The following is a 24,717-nucleotide window of genomic DNA, read 5'->3' on the forward strand; positions in this document are numbered from 1 at the left end:
TGAAAAACTTTTTATGGATATGCCCAGTGTGAAAAGTCAGCAAATTATGTAAGGTGACCAATGGATATATGAAGAAATCTGTTCTTTAAGAGAATATGAGAAGAAACAAATTATTGTCACATGGAAAGGGTGTATGAATGAGCTTGCAAACAAGAGATTTATCTATGTAATAATGTTTGAGTTGGGCTCATTATTGCTATTACTTTTCTTTTAGAATGAATGAAGCTGAGGTGACAATGCATTTGGACACAAAAGGCAACTGCCTTGGTTAAAGCCGTGTCAGATTAGTAACTGCATAACTGTCTACAGAGACATTTACGTGGGAAGAATATCACAGAGTCACAAAGAATATATTGGCTTGTTTGGTGGAGCTCTTCTATTTATTAATATTTCTTTTATATGCATTATCATTTAGTGATGTCAAAAGAACTGAGAGGTGCTAGGGAAGCTTCTATCACAGAAGAAGGTTGAAAAGAACACACTGCATCTGCAGATCTTGGACTACATAAGAAAGAGAGAGAGAAAAGAGGAATAGAGGCAATTCATGCCTTCATCTGACCCTTGGCAGCAGAATCCAGAAACTTCAGTTGAGTGTACTGCCCAGCGTTTTGGTAACTAAGAAGATTGCTTTCAAAAAGGTAAAATAATTAAGATTTGAATATTTAAGGAGAAATATCTGTTTGATGGTGATAACTGTGCAAATTAGAAAGCACAACCGTTTGGCCCCGGAGCTAGGTCAAGGGATTGCCTTGATGCTGGTGTAACAGAGCAATGAGACAGAATCAGAAAACACATTGTATAACAGTCTTGGGGTTCATGAATGATGGATTTGATCTTTCACTGCTTTTCCTTCTATTGGTCCATCCATATTTTGCAGTTCTGATTCACTCTAAAGGAAAGCATTGACTCATTTTTGACATCAGGTGGCAAGGCACAGAGAAAGTCAATCAAAAAGAAGCACAACTTTGAACCAGAACATATACATGCCATCATCTGCAGCACTGATGGAAAATATGTTCTTGATATTTAAGAAAGGGCTGCTTCTAACATATCAGCATGGCTTCCAATAGCATGGCTGGAGACACCTAGAAAAGGGCCTCACTAATCAGCATGTTACCCACGTTACCCATGTTAGGTCCTAACCTCCATGTGTAATGAAGGCTCCTCCCTTAATGTTGTTCTGTGGTCCATGACTGACAGCTCTCTAGTCGAGTGAAGAAATGCAAAACTAATTTTGATGAAGTCCTTTGCAGCTATTGAAATGGTGCTTGCTCTGTCCATGTTTGTCCTTTTGAGACTAACCATGAGAAAAAGCAGTTAAGAAATTCAGTGCTTTCTAGCAAAAGTACATCCAATAGCTTCTGTTACTGTGGCCTACAGTGAAGTGATGGCATCTGTCAAGTCGCACCTTAATGGATTCTGCTTTTAAGATGTACATATATTACTCTTGTATTACTAATTTATAAAATTTTCACCTCATCATCTCAAACAGTTAAGTGCAAAACTCCTGAATACACCATTTCTGAAGCTCTCTTGACCTTTAAGAGCTAGTAAAATCAGATTTGTCTATCACCATAGCAAATTTTTTATAACTTTGAAGAGGAACTTCTTCACAGTTTTTCAGTTTTCTCCCTCATTAAGAAGCTGTTTAATCAGACTCTTGTTTTAATATATTTTTCCACAGGAATGCATTTCTAAGGAGAAATCTTTTTAAGTCTTGCTAATTTAGCTTCCGTTTTTCAGTTTTGTCATCTTTTATCATTTAACATTATCTGTAGAGCTAAACATTCTGAGTTTGAGGAAAAATATTTATTACTGTATCAGTAATTATCATGAGGTCTTTCATACAAATGAAGAGAAAACAGACAATTGTCCAGATGGAGACAGGATAATAGCAATGCAAGATGATTCTAAAATAAAGCTGGAAATCTAAGAGAAAATTTACACTCAAAGCACAATTTCTTACCTATTGGGAAATAAAGGTACAGGGTTTGAGGTGGCTTGGTTTGTTTGTTTTTGCTTGTTTGAGGGAGCTGAGTTTGTTTAGCTTGTAGAAGGCAGCAGGGATATCTCATTGCAGCCTTCCAGTACTTGAGTGGAGTTTAAAAATAGGAGGGAGACTGACTTCTTCATGGTCTAATAGTGACAAGACTGGGAGGAAGGGCTTTAAACTAGAAGAGGGGAGATTAAGGTTAGATGTAAGACAGAAATTCTTTACTCAGAGAGTGGCAAGGCTCGGGTACAGGCTGCCCAGAGAAGTTGTGGATGCCCCATCCCTGCAGGCATCCAAGGCCACAGTGGATGAGGTGGGACTCTGGGCAGCCTGACTTAGTGGCTGGCAAACTATGGAAGGGTGTTGGGAACCAGATGATCTTTACGGTCCCTTCCAACCCAAGCCATTATGCGATCCTATAACTACTCGGATTTAGTGTCCTGTCACCTGATTTCTTTCTCCCTCTCCCCAAATGCAAAAGTTATCTCTAATAAATAATGTATAATCTGTTGTAACAGTCTGAGGGAATGGCCACAAGTTGCGCCGGGGAAGATTTAGATTAGACCTGAGGAAGCATTTCTTTTCTGAAAGAGTGGTCAGGCACTGGAATGGCCTGCCTAGGGAGGTGGTTGAGGCACCATCCCTAGCGCTGTTCAAGAAGCGTTTAGATGAGGTGCTAAAGGACTTAATTTAGTAGTTGGGTAGAGATAGTGATAGGAGGATGGTTGGACTAGATGATCTTATAGGTCCTTTCCAACCTTATGAACTTATGAACTTATGAACTTATGAACTTATGAGCTTAATGAGTTTGTCCAGGTAACCCTTTGTTTTACAACACTGGCAAACAGGAGTCATCTGGTGCAAAACAAACAAGAAAATAATGTCTCTCTAATTTCAAAGGGAGAGTGTGATGCTGCAAAATGTTCTGTTTTGAAAGGAATTCTTTTGATACATAAACAGAATGCGAAGTCCCTGCTGAAAAAGTGCCTTTTGCCTCCAGTCTGTGTCTGAAATTTATCTCTTCTGACCTAAATTAATACCTATATGCAAGATTTTTAGACATCTGCTCCAAACACATTATCAGGATTTTTCCATAGCCACTACTAAAAGCAGTTTGATGGCATTATGCATACTCTGTCTTGGGCATTCATTCTCAGGGCTGTTCTAGTTTAACCCAGCAGACAGTTAACATGGCAGTTTTTCCCCCAGAGGGACAGGGGAGAGAATGGGAAAAAAGGTAAAATTCAAAGGAGGAGACAAAGACAGTTTAACAGTGGAGACAAGGAAAGAAACACATTATATAACAATAATATATAATAATAATAATAATAATATATTTATAATATTTTAAATCATATATTGTGTTGTATTAATAACATAATTATTACTTGCTATATTATATTTGTTATATGATATAATATTATATAATACTAACAATGATGAAATAATGCACGTGCACAAAACAAGTGATGCACAGTGCAACTGCTCACCATGCACTGACCAATGCTCAGCCACACCTCGAGCAGTTTCTCCCTGGCTGACATCTCCAGTTGCATAGTTCATCATGACACAATATGGCATGGAATCTCCCTGTGGCCATCTGGAATCAGTTATCCCTTCCCAGCATCTTGTGCACCTCCAGCTCCACACTGGCTGGGCAGTGTGAGAAGCTAAAAAGTCTTTGACTCAGTATAAACAAACTGCTTTTCAAAACAAAACAAACAAAATCACAACAAACTCTACTGTTGTATACAATGGAAATAAATGAGTTCTTTTGAAGATATTTGTATTGTTGGGTGACATTCTAAAGGTTATAGAGGACCATGACTAAAGCTAATTAAAAGCCTGGTAATATCCAGAAAGCTTGAAGAAAATGGTACAAGCAGTATGCATTTCTGTTATTCATTTGTGAACTGAGTGATTACAATAATAATAGAAAAGATACTGCATTAGATATGTTCATTGCACTTATTTATCTGTAACAGAAATTAGCAGTATTAACTAATTTGCATCTATTTTGTGCTGCTTTCCTATAGGTTCCTTTTGGCTTTCAGCTCACTTTAATTAATAAAATGAAAAGCTACTCATTAAATGTTGAAAAAATAAATAAATCTTTGACTCGCCAGTGGTCTGTTTCTATTTATAACATCAGTTTTCCCTTAATAGTATGATTCAGTTATGATTTGGCATGAGACTGATAAATTCACAAATTATTAGTTGCAAAGTCTTTGTGTAAATGTACTAATACTTTGAGGTAGACTATTATGCATATTTTCTCTAAAGTTTCCTGGAGAATAACCTGATTTTTTTTTCCTTTATTTTTATTCCAGGTGATCTAAAATAGACTTATTAAACAAGTTGTTTTTGTTCCTTAGTTTCTTAAAATATATAGATATATGTACCCTTATTAATCTAATAATTAGCAAGGACAGAGCTAGGAATTTAACTCTTTTCTATTCTGATTACGAGCAATTACACAAATAGAACTCCAAAGCAGCAGAATTTTTCACAGATGTATAAAAGAGAGTGTCAAGAACCAAGAGAAATTTAGGAAGTTAAGATAAGGATTTCTGAAAACACGGGTTTCTAAAATATTGTGACCATGTATTTTCCTTTTTCACTAATCTTTAACTTCTCAACAGCTGAAGCTATTCAATGATCTCACCACCAGAAACCTCAGATGAACATGTTTACTATAGACCTGTCTTTCAGTGCTCAATGCCACCTCCCTACCTACCTTTAAAAATAAGAATGGTAGTGAGTCATTTAGTGAGTAGAGTGTTACTTTCAATATACAAAGTTTAATATAAATTTGGACAGAAAAATCAGACTAGATTTCTCAGATTAAAGAAGCTAATGTTATTTTACCTGCCCGAGAGGAGCTCTGCAGAGAAAGACCTGGGGGTCCTGGTGGACAACAGGTTGGTCATGAGCCCTTGTGGCCAAGAAGGACAGTATGGCCAGTGGGTTATCCTCCCCCTCTATTCAACCCTAGTGAGGCTACATTTAGACTACTGTGTCCAGTTCTGGGCTTCCCAGTTCAAAAAGACAGAGTTTTCGTAGACGAAGTTCAGCAGAGGGCCACAAAGATGATTAGGGGTCTGGAGCATCTCCCTTATGAGAAAAGGCTGAGAGACCTGGGGCTGTTCAGTCTGGGGAAAAGAAGACTGAGAGGGGAAATGATCAGTGTTTATAAATATCTAAAGGGAGGTGGGAGGCAAATGGACGAGGCCAGGCTCTTCTCAGTGGTGTGTAGCAATAGGACAAGGAAAAATGTCCTAAAAGTTGAACATGGGAAGTTCTGTACTAATGTGCAGATGAACTTCTTTATGGTAAGCGCGACAGAGCACTGGAACAGGCCTCCCAGAGAGATTGTGGAGTTCCACTCTATGGAGATATTCAAGATCCATCGGGATGAATTCCTTTCTGACCTATTGGATGGTACCTGCTTTAGCAGAGAGGTTTGTCTCAATCTCTTGAGGTCCCTTCCAACCCCAGAAAAAGCAGAGAAGTAACATGCCACATAAATGATTCATGTATTAAACACACACACAAAAAAATTATTCTGTGAATAGAATGTTGGGATGCATACATCTTTAAACAGTTCAAACTAAAGCTAGATATGGAACACACTGTCCAAAGCCACTGGAATGTAAATCATTTACTAAGAATTCTGCAGTCCACCGCATATTTGTCCAACATTTCTAAAAACATACAAAAGCTAACATTTTCAGAACAGCTTAGGTGAAATTAAAACAATTCCAGCAATTGTAACATTCAGTTTCCAGAATGACTATGCTAGTATCTAACTTACATGCATTTTCTACAGTGTAATGAGTACGTATATGGATATGTATAGATATTACAGATACCTTCTACCTTACTCTACTAGCTAAATATATAAACAGAGTCCCAGTTTTCATCCACTACACAGCATACTTCAATGAAATTCTTGACATGAAATATTTTTTGTACTACATTGACAGCAAACATTTTTATTCTGCCTTAAAATATTCATTTTAAAAATTAAAAAAAAAAAAACAAACAAAAATGACTGTCAAAGGAAACATTGTTGATCCAGAACTCAGCCATAGAAGAGAATAGTTCAGAAAACTTCATATTTTTTATGACTTTTAAACACATAATGAATGAATGAGGAAGAAAGGAAGCAGGATGACTGTTTTTCCATAAACTTTAACATATATAAAAATAAAGTGCACAACTTTAGATGAAAAGTTTAGACCTAGCAAAAATAGTTTCAATGGCATTTAAATGACACCAGGTCTGAACTGGTTCATCCGATACATATTTTCAACTACAAATACAAGATTCATTCAAATGTATTTTATTCTGTAAATAGCCACATTTATAATACGAATACATGTAAACAGACAATATGGGCTCAGAATTATGGCTACATACTTACAGACAGAGAGTATCTGTAGTAAAATCAATTAATCTGGATTCACACTGTTGTACCTGCAAGGAAAATAGACTCCTTTGTTCCCACTGGACTGCTCACTGAATATTTGTTTGAGACATGTTTGAAATGGCTTGAAAATGTTATAGGTCATAATGGGATATTCTTAATAGCTACATTAATTTACTTTGCATCTGTGGACATTAAATTACTTGACACTATATTGTGGTTGTAATTTTACAAAATTTACAAAATAATTTTGCAAATCAGATCATTATAAACTATCTGTGATTATTTATTTTCATTAATTTCTAATTCAAATTCCAGTGGAATGAGTATTTCTTGCCTAGGTAAAACACAATTGAGAACAGTGCTATTATATTCACCCCTACCACTAGCAAAAGTCAGGTCTCACACGTGCAATGATCATCTCTTCTCTTACTAGGAAATGACATCTGTGAAACATCTGATGCACTGTTTATCTTTGAACAGTTTCTTAAGACATTCTTGTGTATCTTCTAATGTTTTTAAAACTTCTGTTAGGTTAGAGTCCATAGTTAAATGAAGAGATCACTAAGAAGAAATGGTAAGGCAGACACTTCTTAAACCATACCTTCTAAAGGAAAAAAAGAAAAAAAAGCAGTCACCATTTATCACTGCTTGAAGCAAGAGGCATTCCTCAGACAAAGAAAATGTGGAAGGCAAACACAGCGCAGCAATTTCCTGGTGCTTGTCATCAAAAAACCACGTAATACTAAATAAACATTAATTAATTCAGTTGCTTAAGATATCTATGAAGTAAGCACAGTAAAGAAGTATACTTATTTATTTATTTGGCATATGTCTTAGTACCTTAAAGTTTTTGATCACAAAATGATCCAGAGTAGTGGATGCAAGCCATCAAGAAAAGACTGAATAAACTTTCATAACTTACAGAATGTACTGTGCGAAGCTGGGGTGAAAAACACTCAGGATACTGCAAATAGGCTAATTGTAAATGTATGTAGTTTCTTGATGAAAAGAAAAAATATATCTATTTTTAAAATCAACTTTGTTCTCTTTCTTGTAATCTACTGGAAATATCTCCTTGTGTCAGCTCCAAGAGTTCTTCAAAGTCCTGTTTCACAGCTTTAGAAATACAAGACTAACTTAATAAAAACTTAAAAAAATAAAAGAAAGAAAGAAAGAACAAAACAGAAAATGTTGCAACTACCTGTTCTAGTTATTTAATGCAAGCAACGTTTTTCATAAAAGTAATAAATTGAGTATTAAAAGCATGTCTGTATGTATTCACTTCCACTTCCTGGAAGGCTTGAAAAGGAGGGAAGTTTATTAATGTGTAACGATCCTAAATCTCATGTGGATACCTTTGCACTGATGATAAGTTTGTTCTCATGACTTCTCTATACGTCTTCTAATCTATTTTCTTCTTTTTTTTTTTTTTTTTTTTACAAAATGTCAGTACATGCAAATAAAAGTTGTCTGTAGTTGCATATCTTCTAATGAAGTACATCTTTATACCACTTAGAAATGCCCTCTAACATAATGCCAAGCATTTGAAAAATTTCTGAAAAATTTCTCATATTATCATTTTTATAACTATAATATGTTAAAAGATGGAATGATGAAGAACTGGACTTAGACTGGAACATCCCATTCATTTTAAAGTATATACTTACAGCCTAAAGGATCACTTCTCTTTTGATACAACAAATGCAGTGGACGACTGAAAAATGTTCTAACTATAGAAAAATATCAGCAATAAGACATCATCAGAAGCATTTAAAATAAGAGCACCAAAATCTTGGCTTCCTTACCTTCTTTCAGTTCTGCTAAACATGACAATAATTGTCAGTCAGCAACAATAAGATCTAATGTACCTTGGTATAGGAGGCTTTTGTGTATTTTGGGGTTTTTTTTTGTTTGCTTGTTTTCTTTTGTTTTTTAATTTACCTTTACAAACCACAGAAATTCATTTGCTTATCCTCTTTCTTTTTTTCCTCCACAAGCCACATGATCATGGTTTTAAAATAAATAAGTCATAAATAACTAAACCTAAATAAAATTGAGTATGTACTATCTTATTGAATAAGTATTATCTTGACTGTTTTTCAAAAGATTGCTTGCTTTTGGCTCACATTCATACAAAGCTCTCCTCCATATTTGTGCATAGCAGGAAGGAATCCACAAGCCTGGGCTTTACTAACTGCTGAAAATCTGAATCTTCAAGTCCATCAGGACTCATAACTGCTAGTCTTCGTAAGGCTGCCTAAAATAAAACAAGACAAAACATTAATGCACTTAAGCTTTGAGAACATCTTCATTGCAGGAACCCGTTATTACAATCTCCAAGTAGTAGCCAAGACTCAGAACGGATCAACTCAGTTATAGGGACTCTTTTAGCGAGTCAATCTTTCACTGCTGTCCTCAATTGTCAGATGAATCCCCCCTCAGAATCAGCCACTATATGACAATTATTCCCGAGCATGAGCAGCAGGGACAGAGGGATATTGAAGGAAAGAACATGAGTGACACCCAGAGCATTTTGAATGTAAACTTCTCCCACTGAACTTCTACGCAATGTGTAGAACAGAGATCTTTTACATAAAAAGGTAGTAGAAAGAAGCCAAATGTGGCAAACCATTTGGGAACAAACAAAAGTGCTAATTTTTCAGATTAGGAGACTATAGAACAAATTGCTTTGATCACACAGTTGTCTTTAACCTCTCCTTTTCTAAGAAATTAATTTTTCTCATCAAATAAGAATATATAATTACATACCTTCAGGCAACCTAACACTATAGATGCGATTGAGCAGCAGGCTGGCTTTCTTCATTTTGATTTAATTTTTGGATTTAATGTATCTTGAGGTCCCTTCCAACCCCTGCAATTCTGTGATTCTGTGAACTTCAGTGAGACAGTGCAGCAGAAAATTCACCAGTTAGTTTGCTGCTGTCATTCTGTGGCCCCTGCTCAAGCCATGAAAGATTATCCACTCTTCTCAGTACATACGTAGAATAACCACAGAATTTCTTGTCCTCAAATTCAAACTTTCTACATCCTGAACAAGTTCTGCTTAAATGAGCAAAAGTTATCATGTGCAAGTACAGAGCTAGATGTTAACCAAAGCCACAATGTCCAAGCAGGGCCAGCAAGCAGCAAGGATTTTTCTCTTAAGCAGTGTTAACTTTGGCTGAGATCTATATTACGTTATAGTCTTAAGTAGAAAAAAAAAAAAGGACTGTAGAGGAAACAAATCTCCTTTACTCTCTCAGGCCATTTTACTTAAATATTTTCACACATACATATGTATGTACTCATGCAACTAAAGGGCTACTGCCTTCATGATTACAGGACTTATTTCAGCAAAGACAGCATCATCAGAGAATGAAGTTTAAGAGTGATTGTAACCTTATATTATAAAGTGTTTTAGTGAAATTTTAGACTGGTCAGTAATATTTAGTCATTTTTACATGTGTCTAAATCTTCAATTAGAGGAAAAATAATTGACACTGTAAAGTATTATACATAATCTCCTGGCAAGAATATTTTTTGCAATGCTTATACGTTTTTAAACTGAAAGGGCTGCATTTTATTCTTATTTCAGGATAAGCACAAGAAGATGGTACAAAGGTACGTACCAGGCATGCCACTAAAACAGAATCACTGTTATTTCTTTCAGTTGGTGACCTGCAGAGTTTAATTAGGCGAGGAATACCTGGAAGCACAGAAGAGTATTGAGAGAAATATTTTAGAAACACAAATTACTTCTGAGATAATAAGAATAAAAGATCTTCCTCTCTTATAAACTTCTGTATTTATTTCCCTTATCAGATATGTTATCTAATGAAAAATGCTATGCAAATACTTAAGGGACTCTCCATGGAGCTAGCAGTTCATGATTAATGATCATAAATCATAAACAAGAAATGCATTGTTTTTACCCTTTGTTGCTATTTCAAAATGAAAATCATGACTCCCTTTCTTCCCTCTTAATCTTCCCGTGTCTAAAAACCTCCAGCCAAAAGAATATGTGCCTTCCCATCAAATTCATCATATCTGAGCTTGCAGGAGTCTGAGTTTTATGCCCATTGGTGGATCCTGCACTAGGCTTTAAATACAGGAGTGTGAGAGGCTTTGCTGTCAGTTGTCACAATCTGCCACAGCTATGCACTGAGTGGAAGCTGCACCTCACGTTCCTCTGGGAATTGAGCCAGGGGTTCATTTAGTACAACCTCCTCACCTTCTGAACAGGTTTTACAGGGAATCTATTCCACAAACTGTACCAAGAGAGGCTAAAAAAATGAAAGAGCTTCTCCTTGACTGGCAGTTTCTCCCTCTTTTTCAGCTTTCCATTAAGCTAGTGACACATCCTTACAGCTCAGTTTTACAGCTGCATCTGCCACTTCAGGATCCCGGCTGAGTCGTGCCAGTGTAACTGCAGATTTCTGTTGGACTCGCTCACAAGCAGCAACTTCTGCTGAATTTCCTGAAGATGACCTTTCAGAGAGCATTTCCATTAAAAGTTGAACACCTGCAAAGATGTAAGAGCCATTGTTAGCTTCTCTCCAACAAGAAAAATCACATTAAAATAGTAAAGGGAAATAGAAAGTTAAGTAAATGTGTTGGATTAGAGCATGAAGAATGCATAACTGTGAGTTGCAATTTTGCCATTGGTATTTAGGCCCATCTGATCTGTGAATACGTTTGTTTTCACTAGGAAATTACAGTAGTTATTTAAACTTTCTTAACTAGAAAATGCAGTAACTCTTTCCTGTTCCTTTCAGTCTGCTTGGAAACTGTCTAACTACAAACTGACTCAAAGAAAATCATGAAAAGTAGATGCATATTCTTTAATTGCATTTAAGCTAGCCTAAAATCAGTCACTAACCTCAGCAACAGTAGGAATATATTTAAGGTTTCTAAATGAAGTTTTCCTTTTAATTAAAAGAAAGTAAAAGTGGTGGTAGCTTGTTTTTTTTCTAAGTTTATGCAATTTTAAGCAAGCTTTTAAAAGCTTCCACCTCAAACTGTTTACAGCAATCTGCATCCTAAAGACCCTTAATGAGGGAAATTATGAAGTTCTACCTCTTGAAGTTTATGGTACGACTACTCTTCATTTCAAAAGAAGCAGTGTCAAAATGGTTTTACTAACTTTTTGTTACCTGTAGGAGTACATACTCATATTGCATCAGGAGAAAACCAGAGACTGTGCTGATTTATATTTTCTACGTTATTTTAACTGTAAGGACAATTATGTGCTATTAGACTCCATATGCCATTAGGAAATTCAGATTACTTTAGGTAGCATCAGAGGATTTTAACTGTTAGAACATTTGCATAAATAATTAGGAGAATTAGCACCAGAATCACAGAGCGAGATAATAATCAATTGACATACAAAATAAGTCAAAGTTGCAAAGAAAACCCATCCAGTCTCTATAAGATTTTAAGGTCCTTCTCCACAGTACATATGTAAACCTGGCTTCTGACCAGCATCTAATTATCATAGCATTAGGCAAGTACAAGAAGAGTTATACACAAGATGAGTGCCAACCCTTCTGAAAAGCCTGGAAGCAAATGCTTCTGTATGAACTTCCATTAAGGAGTGTATACACAAACTTTATCACATACACACTTTCATTAATTACACGTTTCACTGAAGGAGGATTAGAGGAAGTACTTCTGTATTGTTTTAGGAAAGAGAAGGGGCTATTTGGTATAGTATGTTTCTTTTTTATTGCTTCTAGTCACAGTTCACCAGTGATGTGAACACACACAGATCCAGTACAGTCTATAATGAGTATGCAAGAACGTGCTTGAGCCCTTTCATGGCAGCATCCCTGAACCACAGAGCACTTCATGCTTGACTGTCTTTTTATGATCTTTCTGTGCTTGTGGAAACACAATCAAACAACTTTCCCAACAACAATACAGTTTCTGGTGTGCTCAAGGCAACAGATATCCAAAGTAAATAATCAACCTCCTTATCTCCATGCATGCTACTTCTATGTAAACATGGATCCCATCAAGCAAATTAGTTGTATCTGAACCTTGACAGTCATATTCATGTGCTCAGAACTCAATTTTTCACTGCAATGCAAGAAACAGATAAATCCAGTATTACAAGGGCTGCTGAGAGTAATGCCTCCTTATGTAATTATGCTGGCCGACAACATCAGAGACAAACGTTGCTGGTATGGCTGTAGAGGTTGAACCTTCTCACCACTTTGTTGTCACATCACAGATGGCAGCAGGGCAGTCTGATAAAATGTCATCTGACACAGAAGTCCACATGAAACAAAGGTGTGGAATTCAATTCCTCCATGTGGAAAAAAATGCACCTACTGACATTCATCAATGCCTGCTGAACATTTATGGAGACCAACAGAGGATATTAGCACAGTGAGGCTGTGGGTGGTGCTTTTCAGCAGTAATGTGAAAGACAAGCCATGCTGCATATGGCCATGCACAGCTGTCACATCATGAAATGAAAAGCATCTGTCAGCTCATCTGCACAAATTGTGGATTAGAACCAGGGAACTGTGTACGAAGCTGAGTATTGGCTTTAATGCATTGTAAATGATGGTGGCGATGTTGGAATATCACGAAGTTTCCTCCTCAGAGGAACAGAAAGAACAGCATACGCAAGTTTGTTGGGACATATTGAGTCAATATGAGACCAGAGCTGACAGTTTCCTGGAATACATCATTACTGGTGAAGAGACATGGTATCATCCCTACAAGCAGAGTTAAACAGCAGCCCATACAATGGCAACTTGTGAATTCTCTATCAAAGAAAAGGTCCAAGATGCAGTCTTCAGCAATGTCTCTTTGATGATCCTTCTGGATTTCCTGGAAACTGGACAAACTATCAGCTCTGACCTCTATACCATTCTACCGACTAAGCCAAAGCCTTGAATTTCCACAGTAAGAGTCAAGTAGAAGACAACCTTTCTCCTGCAGCATGATAACACCAGGCCCCATACCAGTTCGAAGACCCTGGAGCATATTGCTCTTGGAAGTAATGTCCTACCATGTTCACCTTGTAGTTCAGATTTGGCACCTTCCGATTTCCATCTGTTCAGACCAATGAAAGACAGACTGTATGGGAAACATTTTCCTAGCAACAACACCATCATAGCAGCTGTGAAACACTGGGTCACCTTCTCTGGTGCAGATTTTTATGAGCATGGCATTCAGGGTCTTGTTCATTGCTGGTGAAAATGAATAGCTATGGTGGTGACTGTGTTGAAAATCTGTGTTTTGCCCTACCAAATATGGTGCTCTTTGCATCTGTTGCCATTATCATGGAAGGAAATTGAAGACATTATTTTCAGAGAGATACGTAGTTGAGAGCAGATCAATTTTATCTCAGGACCTACTTCAGCATACCCTTTCTCCCACCTACATCCATGTTTGAGATTCAAATGGATCCAAAACCAAGCCACTCCTATCAAACATTAATTAAAAAATTGTGGAGCTATTTCTAGGACAGGAAAGGCAACATATGTGAAACTTCACAGTAATTGAGTATTTCTCACTAGAGAATACAGAGAAAAAAGCTTAAAAAAAGTAAGGCATTTAGGACTTCCTGTATTCTCATCCAATAATTATTAACCTAACCTGTGAGCTCTCTGCTGGTGGATCTGATTGTTTTCAGTATTATTAATTTCTCACAATATGATATTTAAAGAAGAGTGGAAAAAGCTGGCAAGCACTGCGCAGTAATGTAAACAATGCTTCAAAATATGTACCTCTGAATACTTGTGAGCAAAGTCAAACAAAAGCATTAAGTGGCTCAGTACCAAATGATATCTTTCAGTGTTTAAGAATTGCCACCTTACGAAATATAATTACAAGAATAACAGTTGTTGAAATACTTAATACCTTCCATTCTGTCTACAAATAAGTTGTGTGTACACAATTAGTCTGTTGCCTTACACGTGAAGTTTTCCAAACCAGTGGTAATTTATTTCCATTGCATAGAACCATCCCAAGGATTCAATTTGCACCCTGCAGCAATATGCAATATGCAGCAGAGGCGGGATGCAATGTGAAGTATAGTTGTGAAGCCTTTCTGCTTTAACTACCAAATATTCCTTTCCTTTCAAATATTCTCCACAAACACATGCAGAATGTAATTCAGTTAAAACATACCATTTCCTTGAATTACTTCTGAAGCACACTGGTCCAAGACAGACATGTTTGCCAATATTGTTACTACCTGTTATTAAAAAGAAAAGGAAATACTAAGTATAGCCTTGCAATTCAGAAATACTAAATAGGACAGCAGTGTATAAAATAAGCATGGCAGAAATATGACAAAATGAGTAGAATTAAAAAGCATTATTGTAGATTAACAGTCTGTTCCCACTTCTCGTCTCTCAAGGTTCTTTATCTTACGTATGGTTGATAATTCAAATCCAAACAAAAAAAAATAAAGTATCTTTTTCTTGCACTACCATACTCATGCATTAAAGCATGTCATGGAAATCTATACAGCAAAACAATTGTTTGCTCAGATTAGAAAAACAAGAAAGAAACAATTATTAAAACAACCAATCAAAATTCCTGGAGGGTCTATAAGGATTCATCCAGTAGCTGCCCTTCTTGAGATGTATGCAGGCACATTCCTGCTCAGGAAGAACTCACAGGCAGGTTAAAGTCTACCACACTGTATACTTTTGAAGCATGCTCTCACTACCCTTCTGCTTCAGGGTTCAGCTGAAATGCTGACGAATCTTCAACATGATTTGAAAAATTATCCAAGGAACACTTTTCAGTTTTGATGAAGCCATGGATTATGTGCATGTTAAAGCTGTGTCTCAAATGAAGCTGGTCTTAAGTGTGTTTACACTTTCCCTGAGCTAAGAACAAAACCAAGTTTTGTACTGAGAAAAGCCCATGTGAGAACCTGATTTACAGAATTTTTTAACCAAAATAACATAAAATGTTTTCTGGATTAGGTACAATGCAGCTTACTTAAAATGTATGTGTTGAGCCATTGACAGAGCTTGGATCAAGTAGACTTTGTGGCTTTCATTTATCCATCCCCTTTATTGACATCATAGGCTTTCACAGAATCGTAGAATCATAAAATCATTCAGGTGGGAAAAGACCTTAAAGATCATCGAGTCCAACCACAGTCCTAACCATACTACCCTAACAACCCTCCGCTAACTCATGTCCCTGAGCAACACATCCAGATGATTTTTAAACACATCCAGGGACGGTGACTCAACCACCTTCCCGGGGACCCTATTCCAGTGCTTAACAATACATTCTACAAAATAGCTTTTTTTTATACTTCGGTCTCAAATAATTTGCTTCCTATATGCAAATACATCTCAACATATATGAGACAAAATAACAAATGCTATATATCATTAAAATTAAAAATGGAAGTCTTTTTTTTCTCATAAAAGGTTCCTTTCGTCTCTATTGAGAAAATATGATAAGCCTCAGAAGTAATGATCAATTTGAGAACTGTTTATCAGTTTTGTACCTGTATAGTGTTTGTTCAGAGACAAGCAAACTTCTTAGAGAGGTGTAAGTAAATCAAATCATGATTCTGATCTCACCTTGCCATCTCAATAAAAGGGATGAGTCATTTTTGATGCTGTGACATAAAGGTCTTCCACTTTCAAAGGTAGTGTTACAGTGTCATCTCTCTGAATAAATACACTTACTTAGGATGCAAATGAGTTGCTGAAACTCTAGAGTGACAGGTAGAAATATGGTAACTCAGTATATGTCTATGTATTTATTCCACATTAATTATTAACAGTGTTTCAGGCAGAGTGTATATGTTTTCTCATTCTAAATTATATCCTGTTAATGAAAATTACTTCCTCTATGCAGAGTCTGTACCCCATGTGGCTCTCTATGCCACAGATGAAGAATTCAATTAACCATAATTTGAATATGCGCCAATTATTCCACTGCTTCAAGTTATTTTGTCTAATAAGTATTTTCATATGTAAAAATATTTTATGTATGTCTTTTGACATCAAAAATTATTTGCATGGTGGCTTTATCTATATTCAAACTCCTCTGTATTGATTACATAGCCCCTTTACTTTACAATGTATTTAGTGCCTAAAGGTTTTATACGTAACCTTGTGCAAAGGCATTCATTTAAGTCTTCCCATCAATAAGTCTTCCCATCAATAAGTCTTCCCATCTACCTAAGTTGTCTTTGAATATCTTAAGACTCTAAAGGCAGTTAAAATATAAATTAATTCACACTATATAGATAGATCTTTTTCCAAGAAGCATCATGCTCACAATGTAAGCATGAAATAGCACACATGAACACATAATAGGCAAGCTGAATAAAGAGTTGACTTAAAATTGTGTATTTCTGTTGTATTTGCCTCTTTTAGAATTCACTATACATGCAACTTACTGAGGCAAGATTCTTAATGTAATGCCTTAGAAACCATATGCTGCAAACACTAATCCCATCCAGCAGCAATTGACTGCCTCAGGATCCCCGTGTGTACTAAGATCTGTTCTGGAGCTAGATCCAGACCTTTCCATCTCTCATATCTCTATTCCAGCACATCCCTCCAATAGACTCAATCCACTGTGGTCTCAGTTATCCAGACCAACCAAAACATTCAGGTACTCATCTCTGACAGGAGGACCTAGATAAACCTGGTGCCTGCAGCTTTCTCTGTGGGAACTGAGAACATAAAGATAAGTTATATCTGAGATAAGTTGCAAAGTTAAGGGTCTCTGAATCTAGATCTCTTGGACACAGCAGGGAATGCTGCAGAATTTGGAAGCTATCCAATCCAAAGGGTGTACTGAATAAGAATTATACAAAATAACTACATAGATACAAAAGAAATAAAAATCCATAAACTCAATTAGAGTTGCCTAATTGAGCTGTCAACATGAAATACATGAAGAGAAGGACATACTTTTTGAAAAGTGTGCTTGTTTATGAACTGTTCAGTAGTCCTGTATGGAAGGACAGACACATTTTATGGGTCCTGTTCAGAGAAGATAAACTGACTGACCATACAATTCAGATCCTTCCATGCTCAATCACAAGTCTAAAGCCATGTATGTCATACTGTGTTTGAAACAATAGGACTATGACTCATTCTCTCTCTCTCAGAAGAGAATAATATGCTATATTTCAAGGTGAAGAAAACATTCATGACAGTTTTGGACCAGTTGAAAAGAAAAAATGGAATTCTGCATATTGAGAGAATTCTAAGATGTATATCCCAATAGCAAAAGTGGTTAGAGCAGAATAAGTAGCGTTTTGTGCAGTTATTTGGTCTTGGTTTCATGGCTCTTTTTCATTCCTTCTCTGTCCAGTCATGAATTTGGCTTATTTACCAGAGTTTGGTGTCCAGAATTACCTCTCAATCTTTTAGGAAATTTAAGCTGCCTAAGCTCTTTATTTTTATAAAATTCAAGCATTTCAGCACAATTATTTATGAGACTCTTTAGTGCTAGTTTCTCTGTTAGTTTCTATCTATTTTGAAAAATTATTTGTTCAAAAGAAATTGCCATGCCAGTCCTAACTCACAAGGGAACACTGAAGAATTATAACTCTCAAACACTGAAGTAATAAACACCATGGAAAAACGGACGTGGTAAACAAATATAAAACTGTCTAAGACATCTGTGTGCCTCCAGATGAAAGCTGAGTAATTCCAGTCAGTGTTGCATGAATTGCACTATTAAAAGTAACCAGTGGAATAGGCCTCTGGGGTTTATCCCTGAATTCACCACCCAATTGCTAATACGTGCCGTGCGCTGCCCACCTACACATGCCAGGTAGTGAGACAGTAAAACACAAAATGCCAGGAAGAAAATTGTCAGATGTTCTTCTGTTTTAGCACCTCATGAAAAGGTAGCAATTTATCAACATATTAACATGCAGATAGTCCCACTGATATGAATTATTATAAGGTTAAAATGAGATTTAAAGAGTTTGTTTTCCGAGCTTAAAAGCTATATAAAAAATTCTGGAGCCTACAGTCTCCAGTTTAGATGCATGCAATTGTTCCATATTTAATAAATACACTTAAACTAACAAAGACATTTCAGATTTCTCAGAAGTCAGTACAGCATCATATTATTATTTTTATTATTGCCCTGGAAATTAATTTAAAATCTGACCAAATATCAGTGTTCTTCTATAAGCAGAATAAATAGTAAACACAGATACATCCCCCTGTAATGACAGTGTAACATTCTTATCATTGGCAATGTTTACATTGTTCTTTACTCTAATAAACAACATCAAAAATCAATCAAAACGTTTTTAGTTCCACACAGTTTCCTTCCGCCCACCCAGCCTTTCACACATACTGAGTATATATTTCTGTGGTTTACTTTGCCCTGAAGTTTAGGGATTGCAGTTGTCGACAGTAATAGAAATTTGAGAAACTAGGGTAAAGAATTGTTAAAATGCTTTTGTCCAAAAACTCTGGAGTGTCAGAGTCAGCCTGGAGAGTTCCTCGCTAAAACCACGGAGCATCTCAATAGCACTTCTCTTTCTAAACAAGTAATGGTGACTAATGCTCATTAACTGGTGAATAATGACACTGACCATTTTAACAAGAATGAAAACTAGCTGAATTTTTATTTTTTTATAAACACAGGTGCATACGCTGTGAGTGTAAAACTCAAATGCTTTAAAGTGACAAATAGAGTTAAACCTAAAGAACACAGAAAACAGCTTCTTTACTGCTTGAGATAACTCACTCTTAATGGGAGATGTAAGATGATCTTAAAGTGTTTCTCATTAGTATGAAATCAGATACCCAGGAAGAAAAATGCAGCAAGATTTGAAAGATGAAAGCACACATTTCAGCTTGTTAAAGGGCCGACACCTTCCACATTTGAGGGTCACTTACTTCATTTGTGGGGAGAGTTCTACAAAAGTGGAAAGTGTGATGCTAATATACTGCTGTTGGTAGTACAGGTACACTGTCCGGTAAGCATTTATTGATAGTCCCAACATAAATAGAAAGTCACAAGCTCAAAATAAGAATTCCTGAGTAATTTAATAGACTGGCAAAATAGATCAATGTAGAATTGCTAATCTTCTTAGATAATTACTCCTTTAAGGCTGAATCATCATTATGTAAAATTAATTTTTGCTACATATTGTAAGTGTATTTGGTAATTAATTCAAATTAATGATATAAGGATAAATCAGATTGTGTCTACAAAGTTTCAGATACCCATCTTCAGGAAGAAAGGGACATCTGATAACTAATCAGAAGAGAGTCTTTGTATCTGAATGTAAATTAAGAAAGTTTTCTTTCTTAAAACAGAGAAAACATATATATACCTACAAAAATAGGGTCTTTCTGGCATCTCATTGGAAGAGACAAACATTCCCACGGAAAAATAATAGAGACAGGATCTCGTGTGAACTCTAAGCCTACTCTGAGTCTGCATCAGGGCACCACAGTCTTAGAATGCTAAAGCACCAGAGGCTAAAACTAAATTAATCTCCTGTGGTAGAAAGGATGTCTTTACTACCTTTTTATTTATTTTGTTTCATAGTGCTGACTAAAGTAGCCAAGGAGTGGGCAGAATTCTCTTTTTGTTTGTTTTAAAGAGGCATATGGGAAGTGCATCCTGCAGAGCTAACATGATGAGTAGGAATGCTCCATAAACCAGGTCATATAACTCTGATATAATGGTGAAGATTGACCATGTCTCTTCTCTTGCTTCTAGGGCCGCAGTTTCCTTTGTTCCACATGAAAACCTGGGGAAAAAGATCATCCCTAAGACACTATTTGTGTTTTTCAAAAATTTCTCAGATTATGGAACTGATTCAGTCAGTGCAAGACAGAAGTAGCAAAACACATAAACAAGCATCTCAGACTTGCAGCTTTATAATCATTATAGTCTCCTGTTCAGATTCAGCAAGAAATAGCTCCACTCCAGCACCAGCCTGACTGTACTATGAACCTGGCAGGCAAGGGTTGAGAATAAAAACTGCAATGAATTGTGCTGACACAACAAGTTTCCTCCAGAGAGGCTTTACACTGAGTAAGCGCGCTGTCTGCCCAACTTTACAGATGATTAAACAGAAATGCTGATAAGTTAAATTACTACTTCAAAAATCAGAGCAAGAACAATATTGGGAATTGATCCCAGGAATAAAACCCTAGCCACTAGCGAAGAACAGCAAAGGGTTCTCCAGCTGACATGAGGATTTCACTCTTTCAACTGTGGCTCTTGTTTTGCATATTGCTGCATGTTGCATTTTACTGCATCTAATCTGAATGTGCAAGGCAGAATTATAACTGAACAGGCATTTTTTATCAAGAAGATTTTGTGTTTAAGAGATTTTTTTCTTGAAACAAACAAACAAAAAAAGGATACGAGGAAAACAATTGCAGACTTACACAGAAAATTAATTGGGATAAATGTGATATAATGGCATGGTTAAAGTTCACATAAGGTCATGTGACTCTGGACTTAGTTCTCCTTTCAGCACCTTACCAGTTGTCTTGTTCCTTGCTTGATTTCTTAAGTATATTGTTTAACAACTTAATTATGTAACGTATCACCTCCATTTCTAACTGTATTAGCCAAAAACATGTTTTCTCAGCATGATCTAGTAAACTCTAGGATAGATTGCACAATTTTAGTGTACAGTTTACCAAGCACAGTTCACAGCCAGACACAACAGTCTGACCACCAACCTTTGCTCTGTCCCTGTCTCCCTGCAAAATATGCCATAGGCCAAAGAGTCCCAGGGTATCACGTGCTTTTATTCCCTAGAAAAGAACAGTTGATGGTTCAGCAGTGGAAGGGATATTCCTTTCCTGATCCAACAAGGAGAGGCAGCCTCCTGCACCATTCTTTTGCTCCTAGAACTTAGAAAGCCTAAGCAAGGACTCCACCAACTGCCTTTCTTACCAGCAATGATTTTGTCTCCCACTCTTGTGGGATTGTAGGGAAGATGGGCATCTTACACAGACTTCACTGCTCAAACTCCATTCTGAGCCCCAAGTTCTCCTCAGATCATACTGACTTCCAAATATAAGGAAAAATCTGGACAGCCATTTAACAAAATGGAGTCATTCTTCATGACAAGCAAAAATAAAAAGTAATTGACAAGGAGTTATAAGTTCTCCACTATTCAAGAAAGACATGCTGAGAAGTAGTACTGCAAACTGCTGTTCAGATGGGGACTTTTATAAGAAGTCTTAAGGACCTGTCAATATTCTTGTCTTTAAAACTAATGCTACCAAAGTCTTTCACTGAAAGCTAGGCAATATTTAAGCATCTAAACTTCCTGATCTTCAAGTAATATTTGTCTCTGCTCTCTTTTTGACCCTGCAATCATCCATGCAAGGGAAGAAATGTTAGGGGATTCCCATCTTAACCGAGAGAGAAGGTCTCAGCTTCAGAGCCTTCAGTGTCTCCTAGATGCCAAGGAAAATGGAAAGAATTGAGGAGGGAAAAAAAAAGAAGTGAAAGGGAAAGGGAAAGAAAGCAGTAACTATTTCAGTTTTCACCTTCCAGTTTAAAGCTTTTTTCCACCTAAAACTTTTTCAAAAAATAACTCACTGATTTTACATCTAGGAGTAAGCACTTCAAAATCGATATGTTCACTGCACATTAATTCTTTGTCTGCTTGAATAACAGAAGATCGGAAGATGTTAGACTTTACCTCCACAGCTTCACAGGTGAGGTGAGAATACTAGCAACACTGAAGAGACAAGTGGGAATGCAGAGAGAAAAAAATTTATAAAGGCATATAAATATGCCTTGCACAAAAATACATATTTCATATTTTTCCATTTTGAGTCTAAGATGACAGCTAAAATGAAAGGGGCCCTAAATGACAAGGATTTTTGTTAGAACCTGTCTTCTTCAATGTTATCTCTCCATTAAGACATCTGACTATACATTAAACACATACATGCTACATGAACTTAGTCAGGAACCTATCTGAAAGATGTGGCTTTAAAGTAGAAAACCTGCTATACAGGGGGAAAAAGAAAAAATGTACCTGCCTTCAGAAAAATAACAGAGGACAAGCTCATATCCATTCTGAAAGAAAACTAGAGGTTAAGCTGTCTAGAAATCATGGCTTCATCTAACATCTCTTATGCAAAGTATTCTGTTATAAAATTAAGCAATTCCACTGTAATACTGCTGGTTACAGAAACAATGCCTGCTGCTAATACGTGGTCTATTATTATGTTGCTTATCATTAAATCCAGCAATACAGTTTTCTGTTTCTAGCCTCACCTTAGCTAGCAGCATCTGGAAAGTGAAAGAGGAAGGCAGTTTTCAGATAGTAAAGGTAGGAACTTTGTTATTATTTGCATAAAACAGTTTTTTAGAAATGAAAAGACAGAATATTACTAGAGGAGCATAAGCAGAAAAATACTTTCTACAGGCAACAAATAATGACATTCAACTCCTGAGTAAAGTGCTATCCATGCCATTGTGGAGGGTGACAACTACTCAGTGCCAGCCATCCTTAGAAAGTCTGTATGGAAGGGCAGTCTGTGACTTTCTGATGACAGAAAATGGCACAGATGAAAATGACTCAATTTTCCTTTCATGAATATGATGTTTTACTTAATGCTCTATGTAAGAAATGGGGCTCTAAGTTTGATGTGCACTTCTAAAACATTTTATCATTATTAGACTGTATTTTGCTGTGTTTTCTATGAATGTTCCATCTTTGTTCTTTCACTGCTTCAACATTTAGTATATCTTGATTCCACTGTATTTATTTCATCAAACAGGATGATCTGGTCATTCAGAATAGACATTAGTCCATAAAAGCATAATCCATAGTGGTAGCACACTGCAAAATAAAATCTTGAATCAAAAATTTCCGAGCTTAATCAACTTTAATCTTTGTCCTTAGGTGAAAGCTCACCGGATGAGACAATACATATGAAAATGATAGTTACTATATTATGTACATAAAAGAAATTGAAGTATCTATGTCAAAAGCCGAAATGTCAATTTAGAATACCCTTAGAAAATGAATGTGCTGTTGTTTTTTTCTCTAGTCAAGTCTGTTATCTCCACTGCAACAACTAGTCACATAGAGAATTGAAAATACGAAACAAACTTTTCTTGTAAACTATGAAAATTTATAGATCCTGACTTTTAATGTAACACTAAAACAACTATGTTTTTGAAAGGTGAATAGTCTGCTAAAACATATATTTGCTCAGTACTTGGAAGAAAGAATTCTCTTAAGGCTATTGCCTTTTCAAAGCTGCTTGACCAGCAACACTGACAGTTCTTAAAGCCAAGTAGAGCAGCACTCAAGTTCCACCTGAGCAGCACCCACAGGCAGCATATCATAGCCCCACTGCTGCAGAAATAACTGAAGTCAGCTCAGAAACTTACTGTGACACACCACAGATTCCATCACAACTTTCTGATCTAATTTTTCATTCCAGGAAGGAATGGAAGGTGTTGCTGGAGGTGAAATCACAATTCTTGGAAGGAAGATATTCCAAAGGTTTCTCTTAATCTAGACAGATAAAAAGATGTCCCACAACCTGAAAAGCTGCAAAAGGCCTCTAACACTGGTCTGTTACCTAACCATATCATAAGCATTTCTTTAGATGTCTGCCTCCTCCATTCAAAGAAAGTGCTTGCCACAGAGCAAACTGCAATCTCACTCAGAACAATGATGAAGGCGTAATGAAATACAGAGTTCAAATATGAGAGCACAGGAGGAATAAATATAAAGAGTCACAAAGAATTGTACATATGAATTAACATTATACAGCCATGTCTAAAACCACAACACAGATAAGGTTTTGTTTGCACCAAAACAGCAGCATAGTAATTACAGTTTACTCAATTGTTTAATAAACATTTCTGAGCTGGAAAATTACCAAGTCATCTTAATTCTAGTCAGAGTAGGACTAATAAATCTATGTTCCTGAGGTCTCTTGCGCCTTGATAGCCTGCTCCTGTTGAAGGATACACAGAGTTTTTCATGGCAGTGTAGGTCTCAAGACTGCTATTAATGATTTCCAGAGGTGGGAAGGGGATAGACTTATGAGGCCAGAATTCTGGGCTTTTAGTCATATTCTCAATGTCTTATAAATATAAGTAGGTTAAAAGAGCTGACTAGCAACCTCTGTCCTATAGTAGCAATTACTGAAGCCCCTGTATTTGTACTGTGCTGGGGCAAAATTCATCACTGAGATGTCAAACAAGCAGTGCTTCTCCAAAACTCCTGATTTAGATGGAAGTAGCTGAGAGAAACAAAAGAATTCTCTCTGACTTCACTTACGCATTAGCACAGACTTTTAATTTT

At 36.4% G+C, this 24,717-nt stretch overlaps 1 protein-coding gene across 1 annotated transcript in view; it reads right to left on the reverse strand.

Annotated features, from left to right (window-relative positions):
- Positions 1–7,815: 7,815 nt before the first annotated feature.
- Positions 7,816–24,717, reverse strand: part of INSC (INSC spindle orientation adaptor protein) — an 81,131-nt gene continuing 64,229 nt past the window's right edge. The window contains exons 9-12 of the mRNA XM_065755280.1: positions 14,574–14,640; positions 10,792–10,947; positions 10,055–10,131; positions 7,816–8,682 (exon numbers count right to left, since the gene is read on the reverse strand). Coding sequence (XP_065611352.1) covers positions 8,554–8,682; positions 10,055–10,131; positions 10,792–10,947; positions 14,574–14,640 — 429 coding nt within the window. The 3' untranslated portion in view covers positions 7,816–8,553. The remainder of the gene's footprint in view (positions 8,683–10,054; positions 10,132–10,791; positions 10,948–14,573; positions 14,641–24,717) is intronic.

The sequence above is a fragment of the Cyrtonyx montezumae genome, unplaced genomic scaffold, assembly GCF_038088225.1.
Source record: "Cyrtonyx montezumae isolate F1298 unplaced genomic scaffold, pur_monq_1.0 scaffold_10, whole genome shotgun sequence".
NCBI classification, from domain to species: Eukaryota; Metazoa; Chordata; class Aves; order Galliformes; family Odontophoridae; genus Cyrtonyx; species Cyrtonyx montezumae.